Source organism: Blennius ocellaris, assembly GCF_963422515.1.
Source record: "Blennius ocellaris genome assembly, chromosome: 6".
Lineage (NCBI taxonomy): Eukaryota > Metazoa > Chordata > Actinopteri > Blenniiformes > Blenniidae > Blennius > Blennius ocellaris.
This window is the reverse complement of record NC_137655.1, coordinates 11,813,523-11,838,771: the sequence shown is the minus strand read 5'-3', so window position 1 is coordinate 11,838,771 and position 25,249 is coordinate 11,813,523. Positions and strand designations below refer to the sequence as shown.

At 38.5% G+C, this 25,249-nt stretch overlaps 1 protein-coding gene across 1 annotated transcript in view; it reads left to right on the top strand.

Moving 5' to 3' along the window:
• LOC308131207 (ephrin type-A receptor 6-like) overlaps positions 1-25,249 on the top strand; it is a gene marked incomplete at both ends in the record, with an annotated part of 170,750 nt that overhangs the window by 66,100 nt on the left and 79,401 nt on the right. The window contains one exon of the mRNA XM_080497845.1: positions 23,634-23,789. Within this exon, the coding sequence (XP_080353971.1) occupies positions 23,634-23,789 (156 nt within the window). The remainder of the gene's footprint in view (positions 1-23,633; positions 23,790-25,249) is intronic.

The window sequence follows — 25,249 nt, the reverse complement described above, 5'->3', positions numbered from 1 at the left end:
CATGGGTCCTCTGATGTTCTCCTACAGTGTGGGAAGTGAATCTAAGTTGCCCATCTCTCTGTATTCACCTGTCTTTGCCCTGGGATCTGCTCCGGCAATTCCTCAATATTGAACATGTGTAAAAGATGAATGGATGTCACGCAAATGGAAATAAACTACATTTGGTTCTCTTCCAATAAAATGATCAAACTCACGCATGCATGCACACAAACACTGTTGTGGGCACTGTTGGTACCAAATTCATCATGTACTCTTAGTAATAAAAATTTCTTTCAGGGGGCAGTATGGAGAACAAATGATATCTAAGGTGCATACAGCTTGGCCGCTTGATATTAAGTATTGTAAATGTCTTGAGGCGTTGATGGGGGGCTGTGGTCTGTGTGTGATGCTCTACCACCCTTACTACCTACTGCATGTTCTTCCTATTGTCCTCTGCACACAAACAGTGCAGCAAACCTTTGTGTGGCTGGATTTAAAGAAGTTAATCAGCACTGTGAAATGGAGGTGAGAATTGTTTCAGTTTCTTGAGAAAGTAGAGTCACTGTTGGGCCTTCTTAACCTATTGAGGTCAGCTGAGATGTCCACATAATTGAATTTGAAGCTCTCGACCCTCCAATTCCTTGCCTTGTATGCAGCGGGCAGTACTCAATATGCTTGTTTTCTGAAATCTGGTGTCATTTTCATATTTATCTTGACTGGATCTCAAATATATGCATGTGAATCATTGAGATTAAGTGATTAAGTGAAGTGCATTATTAGCCTTTATGCCTCATAATATACTTAAGTAGCATAATACATTTGGCACCATGAAGAACTAAAACATTCACATTTTCACACAAAGAAAGCTGACAAGCCAACAGCAGTATCAAGCTGTTTCTTCTGATTTCATCTTGTAACTAGACAATCTTATCTAATGGTAGCCGGAGTTTTGCATCAGGACATTGCCTGGCAGGACGGAAGAGGCCAACGGAGAGATTTAATGAAGCTTCCTCTGCTGGCTAATTAAAATCTTCCTCTCTCCTGCTCTGCCATTAAGCAATGTTTTAAGAGGAAGACAGAGGAGAAGATAGCCTGGGAGTTTTTTTTGTCTAATTTTATTTTGCAACTCTGCCGTCATACCAGGTGTCTGTGTGTGGGTGGTGACGAAAGGGTCTAAGAACAGTATGTTCTCTCTGTGAATACGTTGCTGTTTGTATCTACATGTAGTTATGTGCATTGTTTTGCCCTAATTAGATAGGAAGAGAAATAGTAGCATACAGTGCAGCAGCCTCGAAAGAGGACTAAAGTCTCATCCAATATTCATTCTTTTTCACGCCGTCCATGTGCCTGTGGATAGGCTAATGGGATGCGGCATCATCCTCTGACACAAGGCATTTTTCCAATATATTTAAACTGCTGGAAGACTCCACTGGGGTTTAATTGCCAGGGAAATGAACAGATATGTACTTAATTAAATCCCCTTACTGAACCATGTTGTTGTATATTTGCATTTTATTTGGAGGTGGAGCCAAAACTAGTAACCACAATGTGATTTAAAGGATAACTTTTCAGTTATTTCTGGTGGTCCACTCAGTTTTCTGTCTCAGACAGGCGCTGGCTCAAGGGAGCCTTTTGCCTGACTGAACTTGTTGGCGAGCTGCACATTCAACAACTTTTGAAATATTTTCAATATGCTTATTTTGATATACTGCCCGTCTCCTTGAGGGAGTATCTAGCCCTGGAGCTTTGTGACTGTGTTAAACTTTATTATGCAGACTTTAAAGCTGCATCACAGCTGCATTATGGCAAATACAGTAAACCCAAAGTGAACAGAAAGTAGTGCCCTGCGGTGCGAATATTAAATATTACAGTAATAAACCAAAGTGGAAATTGGAGAACTTAATATTGGAAAATTGAATCCCTTCATTTATGGACTTTGATCCTCACACGGTTCAAAGACTGTACTGACAAGGCAAATTGGTTCAAGCGCTACAATTTCTTTTTTTTACAAGAGCTGCAAAGTTAAAATCACCTAACAAGTTTACTTAGGTAAAAGAACTTTATCATATTCATTTATATTAGGGTTTTGTTTTTTTGTTTGTTTTTGTTTTAAACTTTTCTTTACTATTCATGAAATTGACACTTCACAGCAACATGAACATTAACCTGTATATTTCAACTGCAAGGGTGGCCAAATAACTTTCCCAAGCTAAAAAAAAAAAATATATATCTGGCAAAAGTCCACTATGTTCTCCACAAATGACGCACGCAGCTTTTTGTTTGAACTTAGTAATAAAGTACTTTAATGTCCATGTATTGGTTAAAAACTCAACAGACATCAACCTTTTTCTTACTTCAGTTGTTAACTGTGCCGGGCAACACAGGCAAGAAACAATTGTTGATATGACCACAGGTATGAACATTGTACCATTAAAATAAAGGCAAAGTCGTCACATTGCATCATGAAAACAAGTTTTCTTTTATTTGCTTTGTAATATGTCATTGCTGCTGATCAGGGAAGCCAAAGGGCTGTATGTTGTAGCACGATCTATTCTGGTCTGTAGACGCATGATGTAAATTTCTGTAGCAGTTCTGAAGATTCTGCAACAATGGAGCCAAGAAATGAATATTGACCACTGCATTGGTTAGCAATACATTTATTTGTCCTTGTTATGCTAGTCTTGTTGTTCTTGTGCACTTTACCAAGAGTAGTGTGTTTGTGGCTTTGTTTTAAGATTAAAAAACATCTTAATTTGCTCCTTCGATAGACATTCTATGAGCTGCCTAACAAAGCACACTGGTGGCGCACGCCATCTGTTCTAAAGTTTGCCATGAAACCTTGATATTTAGAAAGAACAACCAAATCTTCCTCAAATTAAATTCACAAGGCCCTCCCATGACAGCATTAACTGTATGACGGACAGTGATAGGAAAAGCCCCTTGTGGAGGTTCCATTTATCCACTGGAAGCTGCGTTCCTTGGTCCAACAGCTTCCAGCAGTGCCAGTGACAGCTTTAATTTGGTAGCCGGTGGTCAACATGATTAGCGAACGGCAGGAGGCTTTTACAAAGTGGACCAACTGCCTTTGCCACCCACAGTGTGGGAGGAGAGGAGCACGGGATAAGCAATGAGAAGGTTGTTAAGGCATGTATCTGTTAGCTGTGAAGAGCACATGTGAACCTGTTATAAACAAGTATTATTTTTAGCATTTTGGCAAATGAAACTGGCAAATGTTTTCTGGGGGTTTTATTCCCACCATATGAGCAACGCATACAGGAATATGTTCAAAAGACATTCCACTCATTTAATTTGACAAGATGTATGGCATGTCAAGCGCAAGATGAGCAATGTTTTTCCCCACATAACACACACACATGCATACACGCACACACACGCACATCATTAATACCTTTATTTCTTATGCAAGCAGAGGCCCAGCCACTGCTTCATTTTCCAGTTGGCAGGGAGTTGATGTGCTCAGATATGATTTATTGATCATGTTGAGAACATTAGTTTACCCACTGTGTTCAGTTAAAAAGCAATAACACATTTTACACCCTCTGTTCCATGCGAATGCAATAACACTAAACTAATTACATAAACTGGGGACAGCAGCATGATTTGTAAAAGCCGGAGCTGTATACTGACTCTGAGCCAGTCTCGCTGAGATACTAAGAATATTGGAACTAATACGGCAAGATGTGATTAATTCATGCACACCTTATCTCTTTCTGTTTGTTGGTTTATACGGTAAAAGAGCTATAGGGCAAAAACATGAGAAAATGTGTTTACATGTTGGTGAAACTCAGGTAATGGCTTTTATTCTAATTTATGTTCACCTTCTGTGATCCATGCTGTTTGGTTCTCCTCATTTAGATTCTTATCATACAAATTAGTTGTTAAACATGCTTATCTTATTAATCATTGGCAAGAAACAGATATATTTACACATCTGAATCAGTGGGCACAGACATACAGATTCCACAATGAAGTTCTCACTAGCCATAATAAATCAAGTGTGGAAATGTCACATCTTCATTACAAATAATCAAAATGGAGATATGTTGGATAGTCCAACAAAGCAAAAACAAAAGCATTAACTAAGAAATAAAGCAAAGTCATGTGATATGATTCTATATAATAATAGAAAAAAACCTATTTGTAAAAACAGCCCAGACCAAGAAAATTGTAACATGTGACCAAACCCTACATAAACAACTCCTGTATGAATAGTAACTGAATTCATCTGAAGCTGTCTGAGCTATTTTATATTCCAGCCAGACCTGAATTGCTAATCGTCCCAAAATACAAATAGATTCTAAGTTAATGTAAAGCTCAAAAGTTTGGATTTCTTTTGTTCAAATATATGTAATAAAAGTGAAAACGCAATGCTCAATCAAAGTACACTATTCTTGAAAAGGCTGATCAAATATAACAAAGAACCAACACTTTATTTGCCACGTTTGAAGGCTTTTGCCCCTCATTGACATCATCTAATGGCCTCCCTCGGCTCTGCTGGCTGTGACACTGTGACGGAGTAAATGTGATTGAGCGTGAAGATGGAGGGAGTTTGTAATTGTACTGATAAAACACAATGAAAGCAACCATTTGAAAATCTTAAAGCTGTACCATGTGACATCGACGGTTTACTTGCTTGTCATCATTACAGCACGTCTTAAAAAAAAAAGCTTCTTGAAACAAGTTATATTTTAAAGGTTTGGCAAATCACTAGTGATTAGTAGTGTTTTATCCCTGCAGCCAGGCTGTCCAGGGGAAGGAAAAGAAATCAACATTAGCCTTGTAGCGCCAAATGTAGTTTGTGTATGTGTATCTGCGCGGGCTCTTTCAAGAAAGTATCTTACTCAGGGTAAGTACAACATTGTTGCATCAGAACTGAATTTTTCTTCAAAGAATTTAGAAATTTTATTGAATCCCACTTTGATGAAAATATCGTTTGTTACTTTGTACTCACAGGGGTGCATACAACTGAAAGCTCATTCACATACACACAACTTTTAAAAGTGCTGCATTTTTGCCCCCATCATATCTTTTATTTGGCCAATCATTCTAATTTTTTTTTTCACCATATGCTGTTATCGCTCTATGGAAGAAAAAAAAAGAAAAGCATATTAAAATTTGAATGCAAACAATAGCACCGGATTTGAGGAAATGTAGCATCCATCAGCTTTTTTCCCATTCTCCCATCAGTGGTAATTGATATTTGAGGCCTCGTTTTGTGCCCCGGCTTCTCTTTCCTGAAATGAGCTTTCGAAGCGCAGAGAAAACAGCTGAGGCGGTGGAAATGGAATTGGTTGTGTGTCGGTGCATGAGAGAACGGGATTATCCCAGCGTAATGTCGGCCTTATTAAACACTATTACACTCTATAGATCAGGACTGTGGAGCCGAGGAATCTGAAAAGGATATACTCTCAGTTCATCTGCCTGTGGTCTCGGGGACATATCAGAGTAGTGCTCATGTACATCAATGCATATGTGTTCACACTGACCGGTAACAAGCCAAATGATTGGCACTGCACAATGGGACTGTGTAATGCACCATACAGCTGGGTATACTTTACTACATAGCAGTTTTGCTTTGATTATGTAATTTATGTATGGCAACCATGTAGTAAATGCAAACAGGCTTTGTTATAAAAGATGATGTTTCGGTGTTAGCGTGTTGAGTGCCAACACCATGCTGTGCCAGATCAAAGTGGCTGTAGACACGCTACAGCCTCTTTGTTTCATGTTTGAGAGAAAGACCAGCTGCTGTCCAGCAAATATTGTGTCCTTGCAGCAAATGTTTCAACCACACGGAGAGGGAGAAATAACAACACACACAGAGGAAATTGGAATCAGAATCATATTTATAAGTGCAGATCATCAATGTGTCAAACCTATGGATTCACTAAAACCATATTTTTAATAATTTTTTCCACGGATGTCCAGACATCTTTTTGTTAGTGTTTCACTTGCATGAACATAAAATCGATGATATGAAACAAATCCATGTTTTGTAGGTTGTGCTGGTAACGCGCATGCATGGCACAGAGTGAGGAGGTAAAAGACGGCTCACAGCCATAAATTAGATCAAGGCAGGCCCACAACAATCACTGCGGAGCAGCAGTGTCGACACGCTGATGGATTATCAACAATACAAATATCAATGCACAGCAGCGGAGATATTATGTTGCTCTCAAACAAGCAGTGTCTTTGTCACTTGGAGCAATCTGTGGGATGTTTGTGGTGGAAAACATGCTAAACATGCACTTTACTTGCAGTCCTTCGTGCTCTGTGATGTACTATGTACTTTCCCAGTGTGTATGCTCCCTTCAGCTGACCTCATGCAGTGTATATAAGAAAGAGGAGTCCATCATGTTTATTCAAGCAATGAGATTTCACTCACATCAAAAGGTATGTGTAGGTGAATCAGTGTTTGCTGGACATCTTTATTTTGGTGATGAAACATCATGAACAACACTATGAACCAGAGTTTTTCTTTTTTTTTTTATGAATATCAAAGCAGTTTATGATGATGTGCTAATATTTCAAGTAGTAATGGCATTGACAAAATTCTTAGTTAATACCTGTCAAGGAAATAAAAGTCAATATTTAAGCTCCCTGTGCCTTTAAATATTTGATTTATGTGACAGTAGTTGTTTATCAATAAACAAAACCTGCTTCCAATCTAACGCTGCTCACTATCAAGGTGGTGAATTGCTTCATGCTATCCTATACAGCTCAGCGGGAGCTCACTAAGAGGACAAAAGTATTATTTATCTCATTCAGTGTGTGAAACAGAACTATGAGCAGCACTGGAGGCCTCAAACTCTCCCCATGCATCATAAGCATTCAAGGCAAAACTGTGCTCATGAACAGGAGCTGCACAAGCAGGAGTTAGCCACATTATTATCCTGCAAACAGCTTCAACATTTGGCTTGTGACATAGTAGCAGCAGGCTTGTTTGCCTTACTTTAATTGGTTATGTCCATAGTGCAAATCCAGGTTAAAATGAATGCCTTGCTCCCAGGAAAAGTTTTGTCAATTTAATAAAAACATAGTGTGAATTTCTACTGTCTGTTCCTACTGAGTTGGTTGAATCCACTAAATCGTTCAGGAGTTATAATATGAATAGGAACTTGAAGCACAGAACAATTTTACATTCTTAAAATGACACCAAAACTCTCTTCAGCCTAAAAAAAACAAAACATATTGCCTGAACCGAGCACCTCTACACTACACTCTATGGTGACCATGGTCTCTGGCTACTTAATCGCAGGACAAAAACACAGTTCCTAATTTAAACTTTGGCACTCAAGACCATCCAGGCACTACCTACCAGTACATATGGCACACACTGCAGATGAGTGCTGACACTTTTAGCCATTTGTGACCCACAGTGCAGGCTCCCAGTCTGGACCTTTTCCTTCTTTCACAGCAGAAACATTTAGGCCAGAGAAAAAACACATCCATCTCTGACTTGTTGCCAATAGGAAGGGAATGGGGCCCAAAGTTGGAAGCACTTTAGAAACTCTGCAGGACTGTGCAGCACGTTTATATATAATTCATCCTCGATAAAGAATAGTGTCCTAATGCACGGGCATTTTTCAACTCGGCCCTATCATATCTCAATACATGCTGTGGTCCATTGACTGCAGCCTTCAAAGGAGGGGACACACTCAACCTCTTCCTCTCATCGAATGTTGTTTGATGAATCTGGTTTTGATGTGTGCTATTGGCTGATCCAACTGATCTGTGACAAAGTAAAACAGCTCTGGTGTCAGTGAGTCTTTGAGAATGTTAGGGTGTTATTTGAGCCTGTGTGTGGGGAGAGTCTGCTGTCCTCAGATCATTAACAAGAGGAGCTCGTGGCCCAATTGTGCTTGTTCCTTCCTAATTACTAGCAAATGATTCCCGCTAGTCCCATGAAGGTAAACTCCATCATCCCAGATGACTTCACTTAGAGTGTTTTCTCTACTTTTCCAATGAAAATCAGTATTAAGTCAAAAACTAATACAAGACTAAAAAGTAACCCAATTCATTGTTTTGTTTTGGGGTTTTTTGGTTTATTGATAAAGGCTGAAGTAATTTGCGATCTTAGCATAGTGGTGATTAAATTTAGTTTGTCTCTAATTAAGCGTCGTCTCTCACCCGGTCATTCACATGATGTTTGATTGCTTAAAAAAACATGTTATTTATTAGCTGAAGGAATTTATTTTCTCAACACAACAGATAAGCCATAAAGATTAAAACGTTGGTCTTTTTATGAGCTTTTGCTATTACAATAGCAATCCAAAAAAGCACGTATATTAATGTAAATATAAAATACAGTTTATATGCAGCATTTTAAATTCTATATTTCACTGAAGAAAGTAAATATAACTCTAGTTACGAATGACTTATTTTAAAAGTAAAAGAGTTTTCGACTAGTAACGAGCTGTGGTTACATGGACCATAAAAACAATCTTATTAAATGCCAGTCTGATTTGATTATTGTGTCATGGAAAGTTGACTCTCTGATTAATTAACTGCTGTCAACTGTTTTGAAGAAGATGGTGTAACCCTGTTTAGGATCCAATCAGATGGTCCTTTCTGTGGGGAATTTTGAATGGCAGTTCTCTTCCATAGGCCAATACATAGATTTTATTTGTATTGATGACTCCAAAGATTCCTAGTTATAAACATGAGTGCATGTGACTGTGAGCTACTCTGCCGTCACTTATTGTCAACTGGGTTTGGCTACAGAAGATGGATGGATGGATGGATGGATGGTTTTAAGTGTTCCTCGCAGTCAGCATTGTAGGGGTCAGTCTGATGAATGATTTATTCGGTTGAATGTAGATCAGCATGAAGACAGCAGCTGACAGGTCATATAAGGGTCAATTGATGTTTATTTAATACTCCCAAAGCCATACGACATTGTTGGTAAAGGTTAGTGTAAATATTATATACTGAACTGCATTCATGTGCATTCCTGAATTTGCACTGACTAATACTCATGTTTGTCTGTCAGACTTGTTTTTGACCTTGTCTTTTGAATGGATAAATTCCTCAATTTAATCTACATCATACTGTTATTTATGTCTTGCAGTCTTTTGGAATTTTTTGCTGAGAAACATTTTTAAATTGTTGCGTTTACGGTCTCTTAAAGACCAAGATTAAAACCAATGTTTTCGCTAGACGCATCCCTTTGTCCCTTTGCCTCTTTTGTTGTACCTGTCCCAGTGGACGTAAGAGATGTTCAAATACATTGGCATCAAATACACGTTATATACTACTGATTTTCTTTCTATCAATATTTTATAGGACAATCATTCACATGTTTCTAAATTGAGTTTCTGTGAACAGGCTTCCACAGTGTTTATAGCCACTTGTTTTTGGGTTTTTTTTGGTACTGCAATTAATATATGCTGTCCTAATGTTTCATATTCATTCAGATTTGATGACAGTGTCCATCAGGTGACATATCTTTACAGCAGAGGCATCATATTTGCCATTGTTTATGCTAATTCTACACAAGCATTTCCAAATTGAATGTGTCGTATAACCATTATTTCCCTTTTTTATAATTGTCATTAATTCCTCAATGCTAGTTTGGGGAAAAAACAGGGAAATATGACGAAGTTACCAATCATAGTTGTTGCCCAATACAGTGTTTATCCAACACAGTTTTCTCAGATGTCATTTTGCCAGGAAACAGTCTGTCTCAATAAGAAATAGTGGACTGAACATTCCACTCAATAAGAAATAGTGGACTGAACATTCCAATCAACCACCCCTGTATTTCCTCATCTTCCCCTTCTGTTTCAGCTATTACTTTGACTCTTCCTCATTTGAATTTGGAAAATTTGTTCTGAAATACTGTACATGCGATACCTATAGTGTGACAGCAATAGTTTCTCACTTCCATTTGACATGGTGCCAGTATTTCTACAGCTGCTTCAGAAACGGCACCTTCCAGCGACACCTGCTATCTGTTACAATATCGCTACCATCATCATCATTACGTCTCCCACATTTTAATTTTCCAGTGCCACACAAGTGCCCTCAACAGCATTCTCACAGCCTCTCAGATGCATTTAGAAATGTTCTTCATTAATGTTCCCAACAAAAGTGTATGTGTACCATATGTCAAAAGGAAAAACGCTCACATTTAATTTTCAAGGTCTGTTAAAAATCTCTCACGCTCATGTTATGCTTGTGGTGTAGTTGTTTGGATTGGTAAATATTTTTCTCTCTTCTTTGAAATGCACTTGATTTGATTGGATCCTGTGGAAATGATTGTGAGATTTAGGGAGAGAAAAAAGAAAAATACAAGAACAAAAAGGCGAGAGTACCACTGAAGGCATTTAAATTGACTGATCCATTTTAATTTCACTCCAGCTCCATTATGTTGATGTTAGTAAAGGGCTGCCATGTCATTATCTTCCTCCATTGTTTGTGCTGTTTTTGAGAAGACATTGCTGTTGTTTATTTTACACAAGAAGGCCCTCATGCTAATGCGACCTCTGCTATAGATGATTTGCACTCGATTTAGCAGTGTGTTGAAACCACAATCAGCATCAATCATACAGAAAAAGGCAAGAAGCGAGGGGAAAGTTTGGGGCTAAGTCATGCTAATCTTCATGACACCTTACAATAAATTCATGAAGTTTCTCTCGTCACGTTGACATCCTTTGTTTGTTGTTCCAGAGTCATGCCACGTTTTCTAATTATGCTAAGTGACAGCAAATACAGTGTGACAAGGATGCATTTTAGCCACCACATTGTAGAGGAAGGCAATGAAAGCTGTGTTTTAAAAGGTCTTTTCTAATGTAAAGGCAGCATTTAGGATCCCCTCCAGACTTACTTTAGGGTCTAAGTACATAAAATACTCCCTTTTGATTAATAATTTATATCCAATATGGGTTTTACACATAAACTAAGGATTGTAAATCTTGAAAATGACAGCTACTCATTCTTCCTCATTAAAACTTGCCAGAATTACAGAAACCATGAATATGTAAATACGTGTCATTTTTCATTTGAAAGTGTCAAATGTCTTTTTATTTACTGTAATTCTTTCTCGCTACTTGGAGATTTCAGGTTTCTGCCTGCATCTGTTGAATATAAACAACCGTTAAACAATAAACAATCATTCTGCATAGTTTGGCTCACACATTGAAGTCCACAAACAAAGCAAATGAAGAATATTGTTTATGGACATTCACTTTAAAAAAAAAAAAAAAAAAAGAACAAATTGAGAACTACAGTAAAGTGAACATAAACATTGAATAGTAGGGGAGATATTGAAGTTGTTGCCTTGGCCTCAGCGAATTGAATAACACTGACTGAATAGCTTTGCACCTGTATGTGATTGGATTATATATGATGTCATACATATTGTTTATGATATATATATATATATATATATATATATATATATATATCATATATCAGAGCATTCCATGGAGGGTGTTCCCAGTTTACAATGGTCAGCATTGCTCCAAACCAGTCCAAAGAAGGAGAAGCATTCAACCTGCAACACTGCCATTGCCAGGAAACGCCGAATGTCTTTGAGCCTTATTTGCGTCATCTGAAAAAAATCTGGCAATGTCCCTTTCTTTTTCTCGACCAACAGGTTGCAGTCGCGCGTAGCTTACAGCTTTGTTTACCTTTAATCTGGTGATACTTGTTGCGCCGCTTGCAAGTGTCACATTTCAACAGTTAATAGTAAAGGGCGTTTTGACCAGCAATACGACCTACGAAAGATTTACTGCTGGAGATTTCCTGATACGAGTCAGCGCTGTCTGTGAGCCAGTCGGTGCACCGTCTCAGCAGTCCAGCTCAGGCTATAAAAACAAAGCCTTCCTGTCCACTCCAATGCCTCCTCCAGCCAGACCTTTGTCTCTAAAGTAAGATTTACAGAGAAACTCTGCTCTTGCCCCAAGTTAACGGATGTCGTTTGAGAGGTTTACTACTCCGTTAGTTCATTTGGCCCAACACTCGTTCTGTGCTGCTATAAACGCTGCTATAAAGGGATGAGTACGGCTGTCCTCTGTAAAGTTCATAAAAAGATCTGTGTCTTTGATAATGTCAACGATATCTAAGAAATGGCCACCACTGAATGATCTCACCTCACACTGTGTGCAGTGAAAACGGGATCCTACCCTTCTTCTTTTTTGTGCTTGCATTTACAGTTTATTATCTGCTTGCAAATTAGCTTCTTTCCTTTTTTGCTCTTTTCTGTGAGTTTTCCTCTGACCTTTATTGCACTTAAAATGGCAAAATTGAGCTCAGTCACTTTTTTTGTCACTGCTTTTCTACTTGTTTTTTATTGTATAATGGCCACACTGTGACACTGATGCCAAGTTCCTGTCCTTCAGATGTGGCTGCATTCATTGCAGGTAACATGCTGATTTCAGACTTGAATAATCCTCGTACATCTCAGCCAACTAGTTACTCTGGAAGCATTTCCACTGCCAACAACAGATAAGAGGACTGTCACCATAAGCAACACTTGGAAAGAGGAGCAGGGTTGGGTTATTTAAAGCGGTGGGAAAATCACAATATATAACAGCTGCAAGAGCAGTCTCTCAAGTACAAATTTATTCTGTCAATATTGGTGTTACATTCATTTATCATGTGACATCTGTAACAATCTTGAGTTTTTCTTAGATCCTTGATAAGGTTTCTGATACAGTTTTTCAATCCTCAGTGGGAGCAGTGATTGTATGCGACTGTTTTTGTTAACAGTGTTGTCTTCTAAAATAATTCTCCAGTTATTGTGCTTTATCAGATCCTGATTGAACACAATGAACCTTGATTGTTTTTAAATACCAATCTATGAAATAATAATAAAAAACACAACAACACACAAAAAAGAGAAAGCAATACTGCTTATCAAATTCAAATATTGAAGAAAATATATATAGTATTCCACAAAGAAAAACAAAATACTTCTGCTACATGGCCTCTCTCCTGTTTGTCAACACGAGGACATACTTCCTTTCTTGACCATTTTAGGACTATTTTAACTGAGTTTCTTCAGTTTGTTGTCGTAGAAGTGTGTACAGTAATCAAGTCCTTGTCATTTTTTAACTTACAATATATTGCAGTTCTTTGACATTACTGTGTTTTTCTGACTATATAAAGAAACGTCCACCACCAATGTGTCTCTTGCCGTTCAGTCTCACAAAGCACTGTTACTCTGCTTTCTTGCAGTTTGTGACTTTTTGGAATCACAGACATGGTGTTGGAGTTATGTTTAATGGCGTATGCCAAATACTGTCAGCCACAGCAAATGTGGGAGTGAAGTCCCCATTCCTCTGAGCCCCAGCTGAAATTCATTATTAGAAACATGAAGTGGAAATATATATGATGCGTTTATTGTTCATGATCATCTTAATAAGACAAAAAGCCCGTGGATTATAGGTGCTGGAACAATGTATTGCATATTACTCAAAAACCAAGAAAGTATCCATGCTCATATTTGGTGTGTGATGTATATTTGTCCTTGGCTATTCCGAATTATTACAGGAAAACTTGTTTTTAATATGCACAAGTTAGATATAGGCCCAAAAATAAAAGCAAGTTAAGTAATATTTATTTAAAATATTAAGCAAAGTTTGCAGTACTTTTTCAACTTGACCAAATAAGTTCAGTGTTGCTGCTTGAATTTAAACAAGAAGATGGTGCATTGAGTCAGTTAAAGAAGGGACAGGAGTTAAACCAATGTCCAAAACCAGTGCCTGAAGGTTTTGCTATTACGCAGTGGTGTAGTTTATGGGATGAACAGGTACATGACATTTACTCACTGGACCCAATAAACAGCTCAAGAAGGGGTGAACAAGTCAAAACGTAAGCACTATTCTGTCCTGCGCTTTAAAAGGACTCGAGACCAGACAAGACAAATTAAATAGTGCACCTTCAACAGAATTAAAAACTACAAATATAAACATAAAACATGAGGAAACCCTCCTAAATAAGCTAGTACTCTTAGAAAGTGGCTGTTTAAAAGTGTTTATATTGCAAACAAAACTTTATCTGCATAAAACGACTGCATATTGCTGAAACTATCCCTGTGAAGGTAGTACGGTGGAATTACAACCTTCTTTTATAAGAACATAATTGGAGCATATTCAGCGATGATCACATTCATTTCTCAAACTGAAAGGAGTGTAAAAAAAATCTGTACTTCACTGTAGCCTCTAAAACTCTAACATAAAAAACAAAAGCAAACAATAACAAACCACACAAATGAAACGGAAAATTCCAGGCAGTTACTCTACAGCACTTCAGCAGAGTTGTGCAAGAGAGGTCCACTGATCGTCAAGTACAAATCAGTGATGGCTCTCACAGCTCGGGCTAATGAAGAGAGTGAGGAATCATGATGAGTAAGTGAGGCATACTGAAAAGGGAGAAGAGAAGAGGCCTTTTCATTTAGAGTGTTTGAGTGCTGTTTCTGATTACATGTGAAACGTGGCTTTCCGAGCGCCACCACAACCGGCGAGGGAGAGGTGTGACTTTTCATCATCTCCACTGTCAGCATGCAAACTGCATTACAACCTGAAGCTGCGGAGCTGAATGTGAGACTACATTGTTAGTTCTGCCACAGACATCAGTCAGTCTAAGAGTTTTTTTTTTTTAATGTTTGGACACCAGAGTGGTGCATGAGCAAATCGGAATATTTTTGATCTGGGGGATTACACTAATATTTTGTGTTGAGATTTAAAAAAAAAAAACAAAGAACATTACAAATATTGTAGATATGTGTGAGCAAAATGTGTTCTGTGCCAGCCCAGAGAGAAAACAATACGTATTTTATCTTTATTTTTATTTTTATTTTTTATTTACTTTTTTTCATGATATGGACACTGAGAAGACTGGGTTCTGTGTGAGATGAAACAAAAATAGTTCTTCCCTTTGTTTCTTTTAATGTATTCTACTATATGTAATAAGTTTCAGGCTGCATCCTGCTTAACAACTCCATCTCTGCAATGATTGCTCATCCTTTGCATCGCCTGCTCACCACACTGCCTTTGATTTCAAGAGCTGAACTATTCTGCAACATTTGTTGATGTGGTTCTGCAAGTAAATGCTGCAGAATTGTGCTCCTCTTGGAATTGTTCTTCTTCACTGGCCACCGGGAGAGGAACCTGTTGTCATCGGCTGTCCATTGCAAATACTCAGTGAGCATTAATCAAGCATTTGCCTGTTCCAGGTTTCTTGTTAAGAAGGAGGTTAAGGTATGCTACGTGTTGTAAAAGTAAACTGTATGTTCATCAAAATGAGTCTTTTGAAGTGCTCATACAGCATTTACACTCAAACTAGACTATGTAAGGGCATTATTTCCTTTGAAGGAAATTACAACAGTTTGAAGACCCAAAAATTCAATTACATCTGCTTTCATTTTCTCAAATGTCATTATTTTCCAAAATTTGCTATTATTTCTGTTTCTTCATGCACTTAATCAAATTAAGCATTGTTGTTTTCAAAGAAACATTAGATATGATGTTTTAAAGCTCATATAGTCTACCTCCGGGTTTGGCTCTGTTCTATCTGTCAATGTTGACTTCCTCAGAAAAGCACACTCCAAAGCTCAAAGCTGTTTTGTCCACATTGTGAACACCTCATGTGTAAACCCAGTAATGAAGCCCTTGCTGCTTCCCTTCCTGCTCGGTTCAACATGCTGCAGACACAGACTGAATAAGCCTCTCTCTGGTTGAGATCTCTGGACTAATCACATGTTGGCAGACTTGGTCAATTGAATTTGCTTTTAGCATCAATGTTGTTGGGCTCAGTTGGACACAGTGACCATGCAGTCACCTGTGGCCTTTCAAGAATACCACAATGCATATGCTAAGGAAGCGAAAGTTGTAAAGTGCAACTCTTTTCAGACAATCTGTGTGAAAATAATACTGACTGCCTCACAAGACTTTCTGGAAAAAAGACGGTAAATATTTATTTGGATAGTGAAAGTAACTGTGACATTTAAATGGATTGAAATATTATTATTTCCTATTTCTTTTTCAAATGCTACAGTTGACACATTGTCTTGTCAACTCCACTATCAGAGCAACAAAAGCTGTGATGTATCATCAAAGTGACTTTGAAGGGGTCAGGGTCATGTTACTGAGGCTTACATTCACCCATCTTCTTTACCCATTTCATCCAGACACAGAGGATGGAAGCCTACAAAGGTGATACATACAGCTCATGTGGCTTCAACCGAGTGACTGAAATCCAACTTATGTATGGGAGAACATGTAAACTCTGTTTAGAATGCCTGTGCTTCAATCTGGGGTGTTCAGAATGCTAACCACTATACAATAATGTGGCTCAATATAGATCAATTTAAAATCACTTTCAAACTGGTGCAATTTACTGTATGCTTTCATATAGATGGGAACGTGTGTATCTCACCTTGCTTTTCACCTTTTTTTCTCATGAAATCAAATGATAAGGATGATTGTGTAAATCAGGTTACATTTATACCCACTTTAAAATACATTGGTTTGGATATAACCCACTTTGACACTGTAAAATGAAGAGAATGGAACACATTTAGCACACATATATATTATGGGGTGTTTCCACAGATGATAAAAGCAATTACCACAATCAGTAAATATATATATCACAAAAATCCAGATATTGAGAGGAAATAGTCAACTATTTGTTGAGAATCTTTGTGACCGATCAAGTAGGAAACAGTATGAGAGCAGACTGATCTACTCCGCCCAACATCATCGACCTGCGATTTGCTCTGGTGGCGTTCAGGTCCAGTGATTATGGAGTAAAAGGCCGGACTAACCAATCTGCCCCTTCTGTGTCTGAGGACCCAGTTCAGGGCTTCGAGCCCCAGGTATGAACATGCTCTGGATGATTTCCACATCTCATTAACCTTGGGCTGAAGGTCTAGAATTAGATCAAAAGCCCAGGGGCCAGTTTGGCCAAGACAGTATTCTCTCAGCTGCTGCTCAGCTATAATTTATTTGCCTCACAGATTACAGTATGATTTTTGATTTTTCAAAGTCAAGATTTACTACCCTTTATTTCAACGAGGGAAATAACAAAAGAGACATTTCCACTTTGGCTTTGGGAATTTAGTGACCTGTGCTGTTGACACTGAATGTATGACTCACCTTTGTGATGTAAAGTTGACTTTGAATTGATTTTCTTTGTACATTCAAGCATTTATTTTACAGAGCCATCTTGGAAACACACAGTGCTATATTATCTTATGTCAGTTTTACAAAGGCTCCCACTTTATCTTTACAACAGGTGTAAATGTGTTCCAGAGGATGAAACAAGGGTTATTTCATGAATGAGTGGAGGATATTTGTGAGGTTTTATTTGTTACTTTGTCGCAGTCCTTATGATCAAAGTAGGATTGTGATGATGAAATCCGATGTAACATTATCCGGTTATATAAGCTGCAGTTTAGTCAGACACATCACAAGATGTATTATGATAGTTTAGGCAAATGTGTCTTTCATGTTTTCAATGTTTCTTTGGACTGTAATTGTTGTTGATCCTGGATTCATAAGTGTTTTAACAGGGATTTGCAGCAATAACAAGACAAACATCCACTTTCACCCTGTGCTGATTTCTTTAGACACTCATGCTCACTGGTTAGAGCTTATTAGCTCTCTAAAAGTACAATTTTTACCCAAAGTACTTTAATTCAGTGCAGGTCAAAAGTTGATTTTGTTCAAAACAAAAATGGTTTTAAATCAGTGTAGATGTTTTGCTACTTGTATATAAGGTGCAAATAGTTGCCCTTGGACGATCAATAGTGGTATTTGATTTGCAGACTGCGGCTTTGCTCTTTCCAGTCAAAATTTCCAGGCTTCATTCACTTTTGACAGGCTGTCCAATCGAGTCCAATGTGCTGTTTGTCACTGCTTTGGCCCTGTCCACCTGTGTGTGTGTGTGTGTGTGTGTGTGTGTGTGTGTGTGTGTGTGTGTGTGTGTGTGTGTGTGTGTGTGTGTGTGTGTGTGTGTGTGTGTGTGTGTGTGTGTGTGTGTGTGTGTGTGTGTGTGTGTGTGTGTGTGTGTGTGTGTGTGTGTGTGTGTGTGTGTGTGTGTGTCCGTTGTCAGGTGACGCATGCTCAGCCATTGTATAGCACGACTCTGGCCTTGGAACGGGGCCCGGCCAGACAGATTGCAGCAGGATGTGGCGAGGTTCGAAAAGGAACATCCCCTCAGTTCAGAGAAGGTCGGACAGAGGCATCATTAGGTTGACAGAGTCTAAAACAGGGTCCAGTGGAATGGGAGGAGGTTGACTGACGGTTTTTGACTCAAGGACACGTCGGTACCAGAGGTTAATGATGAAGGTAGCCTTGGGACGCCATGGGGGATGCCACTTATCATACTGATACAAGTAGCATATGTGTGTTTATATGGCACTTGCTTGAGTGTGTGTCAATATCCACGGGATATATTCAAAGCAAAACCTCAACATGAATACATGAATTCAACAATTTTTCCAGGCTGCAAATAATGTTTGACCTGCTGCACTTGGGGGGATGCAGCTGGTCAGAATATGACAAGACAAAGACATTTTTTACTTGAGCTGCAATGTGTATATGTTTTAATGATTTTATGCAATTTTGTATGTATGTTTTCTTTTATCTATCTGCTTGTCAATTGGGTTTTTGTTGTATAGTCATTCTATTTGGTTTAGAGTCTATTGAAGCAAAAGCTTACTTAAAAAAAATTGAAAAAGCAGATATCTTATTTAGTTGAAGTAATCATGCTCTGCAACATTTTAATAAAACAAGCACATGACAAAACAAACAATTCACCATGTGTGTGGGTGTGTGTGTGTGTGTGTTAACCTTTTTGTCTCTGTCCTAATTGTTCCCATTTGATCAGTGTACTCGTGGTTTCGGGCACTTCCTTGTCTTCCCTACAGCTCCATTTATCACAGGCAGCAATGGAAGCTCACAAAGGCACTCGGTGCTTCAAGGTGAATCCTTTCAAATGGCTCAGCTTGTGTTACCTTGTTAAATCGATGTGCTTGGTGACAACCAGTAGTGGTGGAAATCTCACCAGGCAGGAGACTTTTACATGTCTTTGCCACTCAAAAGTGCTTTGGAGGTTGAGGAAGTAATATTTAAAGGTGTCTTCAGTCATCCCCTTGTAAAAGCTTTTTAACTTACTTTTTCTTTCTAATATTTGTCAATTTGCTCTTTATACAATGTAGTTTTAAGACAAAAACGTCTTATTTTGTGGTTTATATTGTACAGTTGATGCCAACGCATTGAAAATGCATCATGTTTTACCAATTGAGATCACTTCTTTGACTATAGACAGCTTTGGAAAAAGGTTGAACAAAGGTTGTTGTTTTTTTTTTTTTTAAGCCCATAAATGTCAGCGGGACATATAGGTACATGGAATCATTATCAATGGGAGTTATCCAATGAGAAAAAAATGTATTTGCTTGCAAGAGGTTATGATTCAATAGTGCCAATTAATTGACGATTGAATATGCATTACAGTGCACAGCATTGTGGGTGTTTGCACTCTTGTTTCACAGAGATTCAACTACAGTTGGGTTCTAGGCTTTCGTGGAATTTGCATGTTCTACTTGTACTCACATGGATTTTCTTGGGGTATATTGACATTATTTCACAACCTTTCTTTTAATTGCTATATGTGTTGAGTATAGGGGTTCTTACCAGTGCCACAAACCAACAGGAAGCTGCATTTTCACTCAACATTGCAACTTCCAATGGCATGATTCTAAGCAAAATAGATGTTATTCATTTAACAAAAGACAATTAAATATTTAACGTGTTCAATATGGAGGTCAAGAAAGAAAACAATACAGCAATAAACAAGTAAACATATCTACTACAAATTTGAGGAAAATCCCTTTACTGTGATGTAGAAGACAAAGACACATGGCTGACATCTTTTTAGTCAAACAAGACAGAATGGCTGAGAGAAGAGGGAGGGGGGGGGGGGGGTGTCGTCCAGCCTCCAGGAAGTGGGTGAAGATACCAAATTAGATCACACAGATTGATGCCTTTACCATCCAACTTCTCACCACCTGAGGTGTACATTTCTCAGTGAGTGTTAGCTGACCAGGGTGTATCCTGCCACACAGAGCAGGTCAGGATTGCCTCCAGCTCTTCGCACTCATCAAGCGTGTTTAGAGAAAGCATAAAAGAGCATTTCTATTATTGGCTGTTGTTTTTTTTTTTTTTATTTAAAACATTAATTCATAATCTCTAAGTGCATGTAAAAGTGAATAATACTGATTACCTTGTTTCTGTTAAACATTTTGCCCTGGTCATGATCAGTCATGGGTTTTTGATCTTCAAGGGTATTAAATCCTCGTTTGTGTCTGAAACAAAATATGAAATACTGTAGCTCACATTTCCGCAGAAGAGAAGGCTGGTTCTAATTTGATATAATGAAATAAATTCATAAATGTCCTGCATATGGTGAGCAAATGGGGCAATTACACAATAGTAGGTTTAGTGTTATGGCTGATCATTATACAATCTGATGCTGAGTTGCACACACTCTTTTGATCTTGCTTCTGTAATATAACTGAAATGAGACAACGGTCTTTAGGAAACCTTTTTGAAAGATTTTCCACTGCATTGATGCTGGACTGGAGTATTTTCTGTAAGCAACCATTGTTTTCTTTATGCCGAGTGCTCTAAAACAACCCTGGGGTCTCCCATTTCAGTACTGTGGCTGAATACCAGGAAAACCAGACATGGTCTTTACTCGCTGGAGGTTTTATTCTTTTTCTAACCTCTTCACTGTTGTATTCAGAATCTGTTTAATATTCTAACAAGACCAGACTGATTTCTTTTGTGTCTTCTCAGTAACTGTGTTTTCATGATATCCCGAATAACCCTTTGACACAGCAGACAGTTTCAATTGGCTGAGTAGGAAAAATACCATTACTACTGATAGTAATAATGACTCCGCTTTCTTCACGTTTCCCAGACAGCCTTATGAATGTGGTAATGAAACACCTAAAATGTTATTTAGGTCCCTTTAATTGTATTATTTACAGCTGTGCTCTCCTCACTACGACATGTCAGAGTGTATTTTGTGAAGGCCCAATGGAATTATTCTTCAAATAATGAAGAATGGACTTGTGAAAGGCCGTGCAAAACAACAGTGGATAAAGGATAAAAATGTCCAGGGAAGTATTTTATCCGAGACTCACTTGCCCACACTAAGCTGCAGTCACTTTAGGTTTAATGAGGCTGTGGATATGTTCCACTTGTACTGTGAGTGTATCACCCTGTTAAATAGCTTGGTGCAGAATAAGGCACAGTATGTATTTGCATGCTAAGCAGGGTACTAATAATATTGGCGATGGCTCCTTTCGTTTCGATCCTCACTGTGTTCATGTCTAAGTCGACCAGCGTAATACAGCGTTGCCATGTAAAATATTTCTATCTACGTCTGTGAATTCACTATTTCTTGTGTGGTAGACATGTATATACAATGTTTGCATTTTTTAATGGTTATATTTACGCGCACCATTTTTGATAGTTGTAATGTCATCTTTTTGAATTACTCAAAGTAATAGTATGGATGTTTGTGTTGCATGGATGTTTGTGTTTTATGGATTATTTCTTTCACTTATTACAATATTACAATAGCATAATGACCACATTAGTGAGTGCTTACAATATTTCTTGGCAATATATCTTTGCCCAAATGTTATGTTTTGCATTGGCAAAGCAAATTTATTCCCAGAGCATTATTCAGACAGAAGGCAATTCACACTGCTTCACAAAGAAGTAAAAGGAATACATTGATGGAAGCAATTAAGAATCTAAATCCCAAGTGGTTAAGAGTATGAAATATATTGGCAGAGAAGATTTTTTTTTTTAAATTCATCTTCAGCTGTGTTGCTCATCCCACAAAAGTATACGTAACAAAAAATATAAATGCAACACTTTTTTTTTGCTCCCATTTTTAATGAGCGAAGCTCAAAGATGTGAAACATGTTCTATATACACAAAAAAAACTATTCTTCGCAAATATTGTTCACAAATCTGTCGAAATATGTGTTAGTGAGTACTTTTCCTTTGCTGAGATGGTCCATCAACTTGCCACACTTCACAGGTGCGGCATATCAAGATGCTGATTAGACAGCAGAATTATTGCACAGGTGTGCCTGAGGGTAGCCACGATAAAAAGACACTCTGAAATGTGGATTTTGATCACACCGCACAATGCCACAGATGTCGCAAGTTTTGAGGGAGTGTGCAATTGGCATGCTGACAGCAGGAATGTCCACCAGAGCTAATTTCCCCAGAATGAACGGATACAGGTGTATTTTATTGATGGCATTTTGAATGCACAGAGATACCATGATGAGATCCTGATGTCCATTGTTGTGCCATTCATCCACGACCATCACCTCATGTTGCAGCATGATGATGCTCGGCTCCATGTTGTAAGGATCTGTACACCATTCCTCGAAGCTGAAAACATCCCAGTTCTTGCATGGCCACTATCCAGCAACTTCGCACAGCCATTGTGGAGGAGTGGACCAACATCCCACAGGCCACAATCAACAACCTGATCAACTCTATGTGAACGAGTTGTGTTGCACTGCATGGGGCAAATGGTGGTCACACCATCTACTTACTGGCTTCCTGACCTTTTATTGTGCCAAGACTAAGCTACACCTGTGCAATAATCATGCTGTCTCATCAGCATCTTGATATGCCACACCTGTGAGGTGGGATGGATTATTATTATTATTATTATTTTTATAGCACTGTTATTAATCCCCAGAGGGAAAATTACTTTTCCAAATTGACCCCCTCGATAGCAGCTGCACAGAGCGGCGTTTGGGGGAGCTGGGGGGGCTGAGGGTCTTCCTCAGGGTACCCCCAGTACATGTTTATTCTCGGCACCAGAGAAGTGCTCAATAACACAGATTTAGACAGATTTGTGAACAATATCTAAGAGAAATAGGTATTTTGTGTATATAGAAAATATTTTACAACTTTGAGTTCAGCTCATGAAAAAGGGGAGCAAAAACTAAAGTGTTGTGTTTATATTTCTGTTCAGTGTATGTTGTTTATGTGGCAATTAAAGGGGAAAGGGAAATAATTGAGCTTTGGAGTGACCTAGAATTAGTAATCATTATCACATAAAAAAAAATATATAAATACAAATGTCCTTACTTTATGTACACAATTCAAAGTATGTCGCTGTTTTAGCGCCATTTCTCTCACTGAGCCCCTTTGAAAATGGTCATGAAGATTGTTATTGAAATATTCCCCACTAAATTAAAATTAAATGTTTTATTCCCAATAGCTGTTGGGCCATCATGTTGTGTTTATCATCAACAATAACTATAAAGAGGACATTAATGCATTCATGTTGCGTTTCAAATTTCCCCCACTCAAAGTTGCTTGTGCCTTTTTTCTATACTTTGACTAAATATTGTGAACCTCAAAGCAGAGAGTCTCATTATATTTGTGAACTGCCATGTGCAAGCTATTCTCTCCGGACTGTCTACAGGTTTATAATGTCTGACTAAAGATAATGCCTAGTATTGGTCGCTTTTGTCTTTTTGATCTGAAATCAAATGGGACTATGTGATATTGGTCACTAAACTGGTGATGCTTTGCACTCAACACCTTGCCTTGTTGTCTTTCTTTCATCCTTAGCCTGCCACCCAGGCTTCTACAAGGCATATGCTGGAAACATCAAGTGCTCAAAGTGCCCTCCGCATAGTTTTAGCTTTGGAGAAGGAGCTGCCATCTGCCGCTGTGAGAAGAGCTTCTTCAGAGCTGAGAAAGACCCTCCGACTATGGCGTGCACACGTGAGTACACCAAAAATAAGCTTGCTTCCGCGTGACTGATCTGCTTTTACAGTCAGATGATTATGAAGCTAATATAGAAGCAAAAGGAAGTGTGTTTGTGTGTGTGTATGCGTCTATGCAGTGAGCGGTGTGTGTATCTTGTGTCGTCTCTCTAAATTGGCTTTAGGTGTGAATAGAGCACGTGTGATTGTCCCTTTGACAGTTTTCACACTGTGATGAGCAGGCGACCTGTCATGGACACAACCTGCCCTCATCCATAGTTAGCAGGGATGGGCTCCTGTAACATCACTATTGCTATTGTGCTTAAGAATTTGTATGTGTGTATTGTAATTTGGGTCCACACTTGAATTTGTATGTGCATAATTAAACTTCAACCTCAGTGCCCAAAAAACTCCATAATGCTTGCAAATTGGGTTATGCACAAACACGTCAGTGCACACAAGAATCAATTCACACAGAGATACAAAAGTTTGGCTCACAGAAATACATCAAAATCAAAGAAAACAAGGGGCCGACATGTCATTGTCAATCACATACAATAGCAACTATGGGTGCACGTGAGATCGTTTTTGTAATTTTTGTGCACTGACAATGAAATCAAACAAGCTCAGTAGCTTATGCATAGCAAGAACACAACCCAGCAATTTTGTTATTGTTTTGATGGTTCACAGAGGCACTGCAAGGAAGGGAGCAGTCGAGAATTGGCTCTTTGAAAACATAAACCCTTTTGTAGACTGACCACCTATCAGATTAAAGACTTGTGCAATTACATGCAAGCCTATCTCTGAATATAAGCCCTCGTTGGTAGTTGAAAGTAGCAATTTTAACCACTAGAAGGTGCTGAAAACAAGGTTAACATGCACAACCCAAATGAGAGCGTCATCCCTTGCCGTCATAATTCCTCATTAGACATACATGTTCAGGCCTATGAATCATCATTTTCGATGGGAGCAGAGAAACAGGAGAGTTCTGACTCTCGCTGCCATCGCTCATCATTAATATTACGGAGATAGAAGTAGTCATTTTGTAATTTGGTCTGATTAAACTTTAATTAACTCATTGTAAATTCACATTAAATATTTCTATACTTGTGCATCCCCGACAGTCTGGGTAAGTTATTACTTTGTCTACAGAGCCAGTGGATTACTCCAGTGTGCTCTCAGAATTCGCTGCGGCTGTAAATCCAACCTCGTCTTCTGGACTTATCTGGTGTGAAACTGAGCATTAGAGAGCCTCTGGATGAATTACATGGCTTTTGTTCGCCTGCCTCGTCTCCATCGATGATTCACTGGCTGTCATTACGACTTCATATTTGCATTAAATTACAGTTTAACCGGACTAATTCTCCTTTAATTAAAAAGCCATTTAGCTGTCACTGAGATAGACGGGGGCCGCGTTTGAGAGCTCTCCAGGGTGGAGGAGTGTATTTGTCTTTTACGAGAAGACAAAGCCAAGTCATT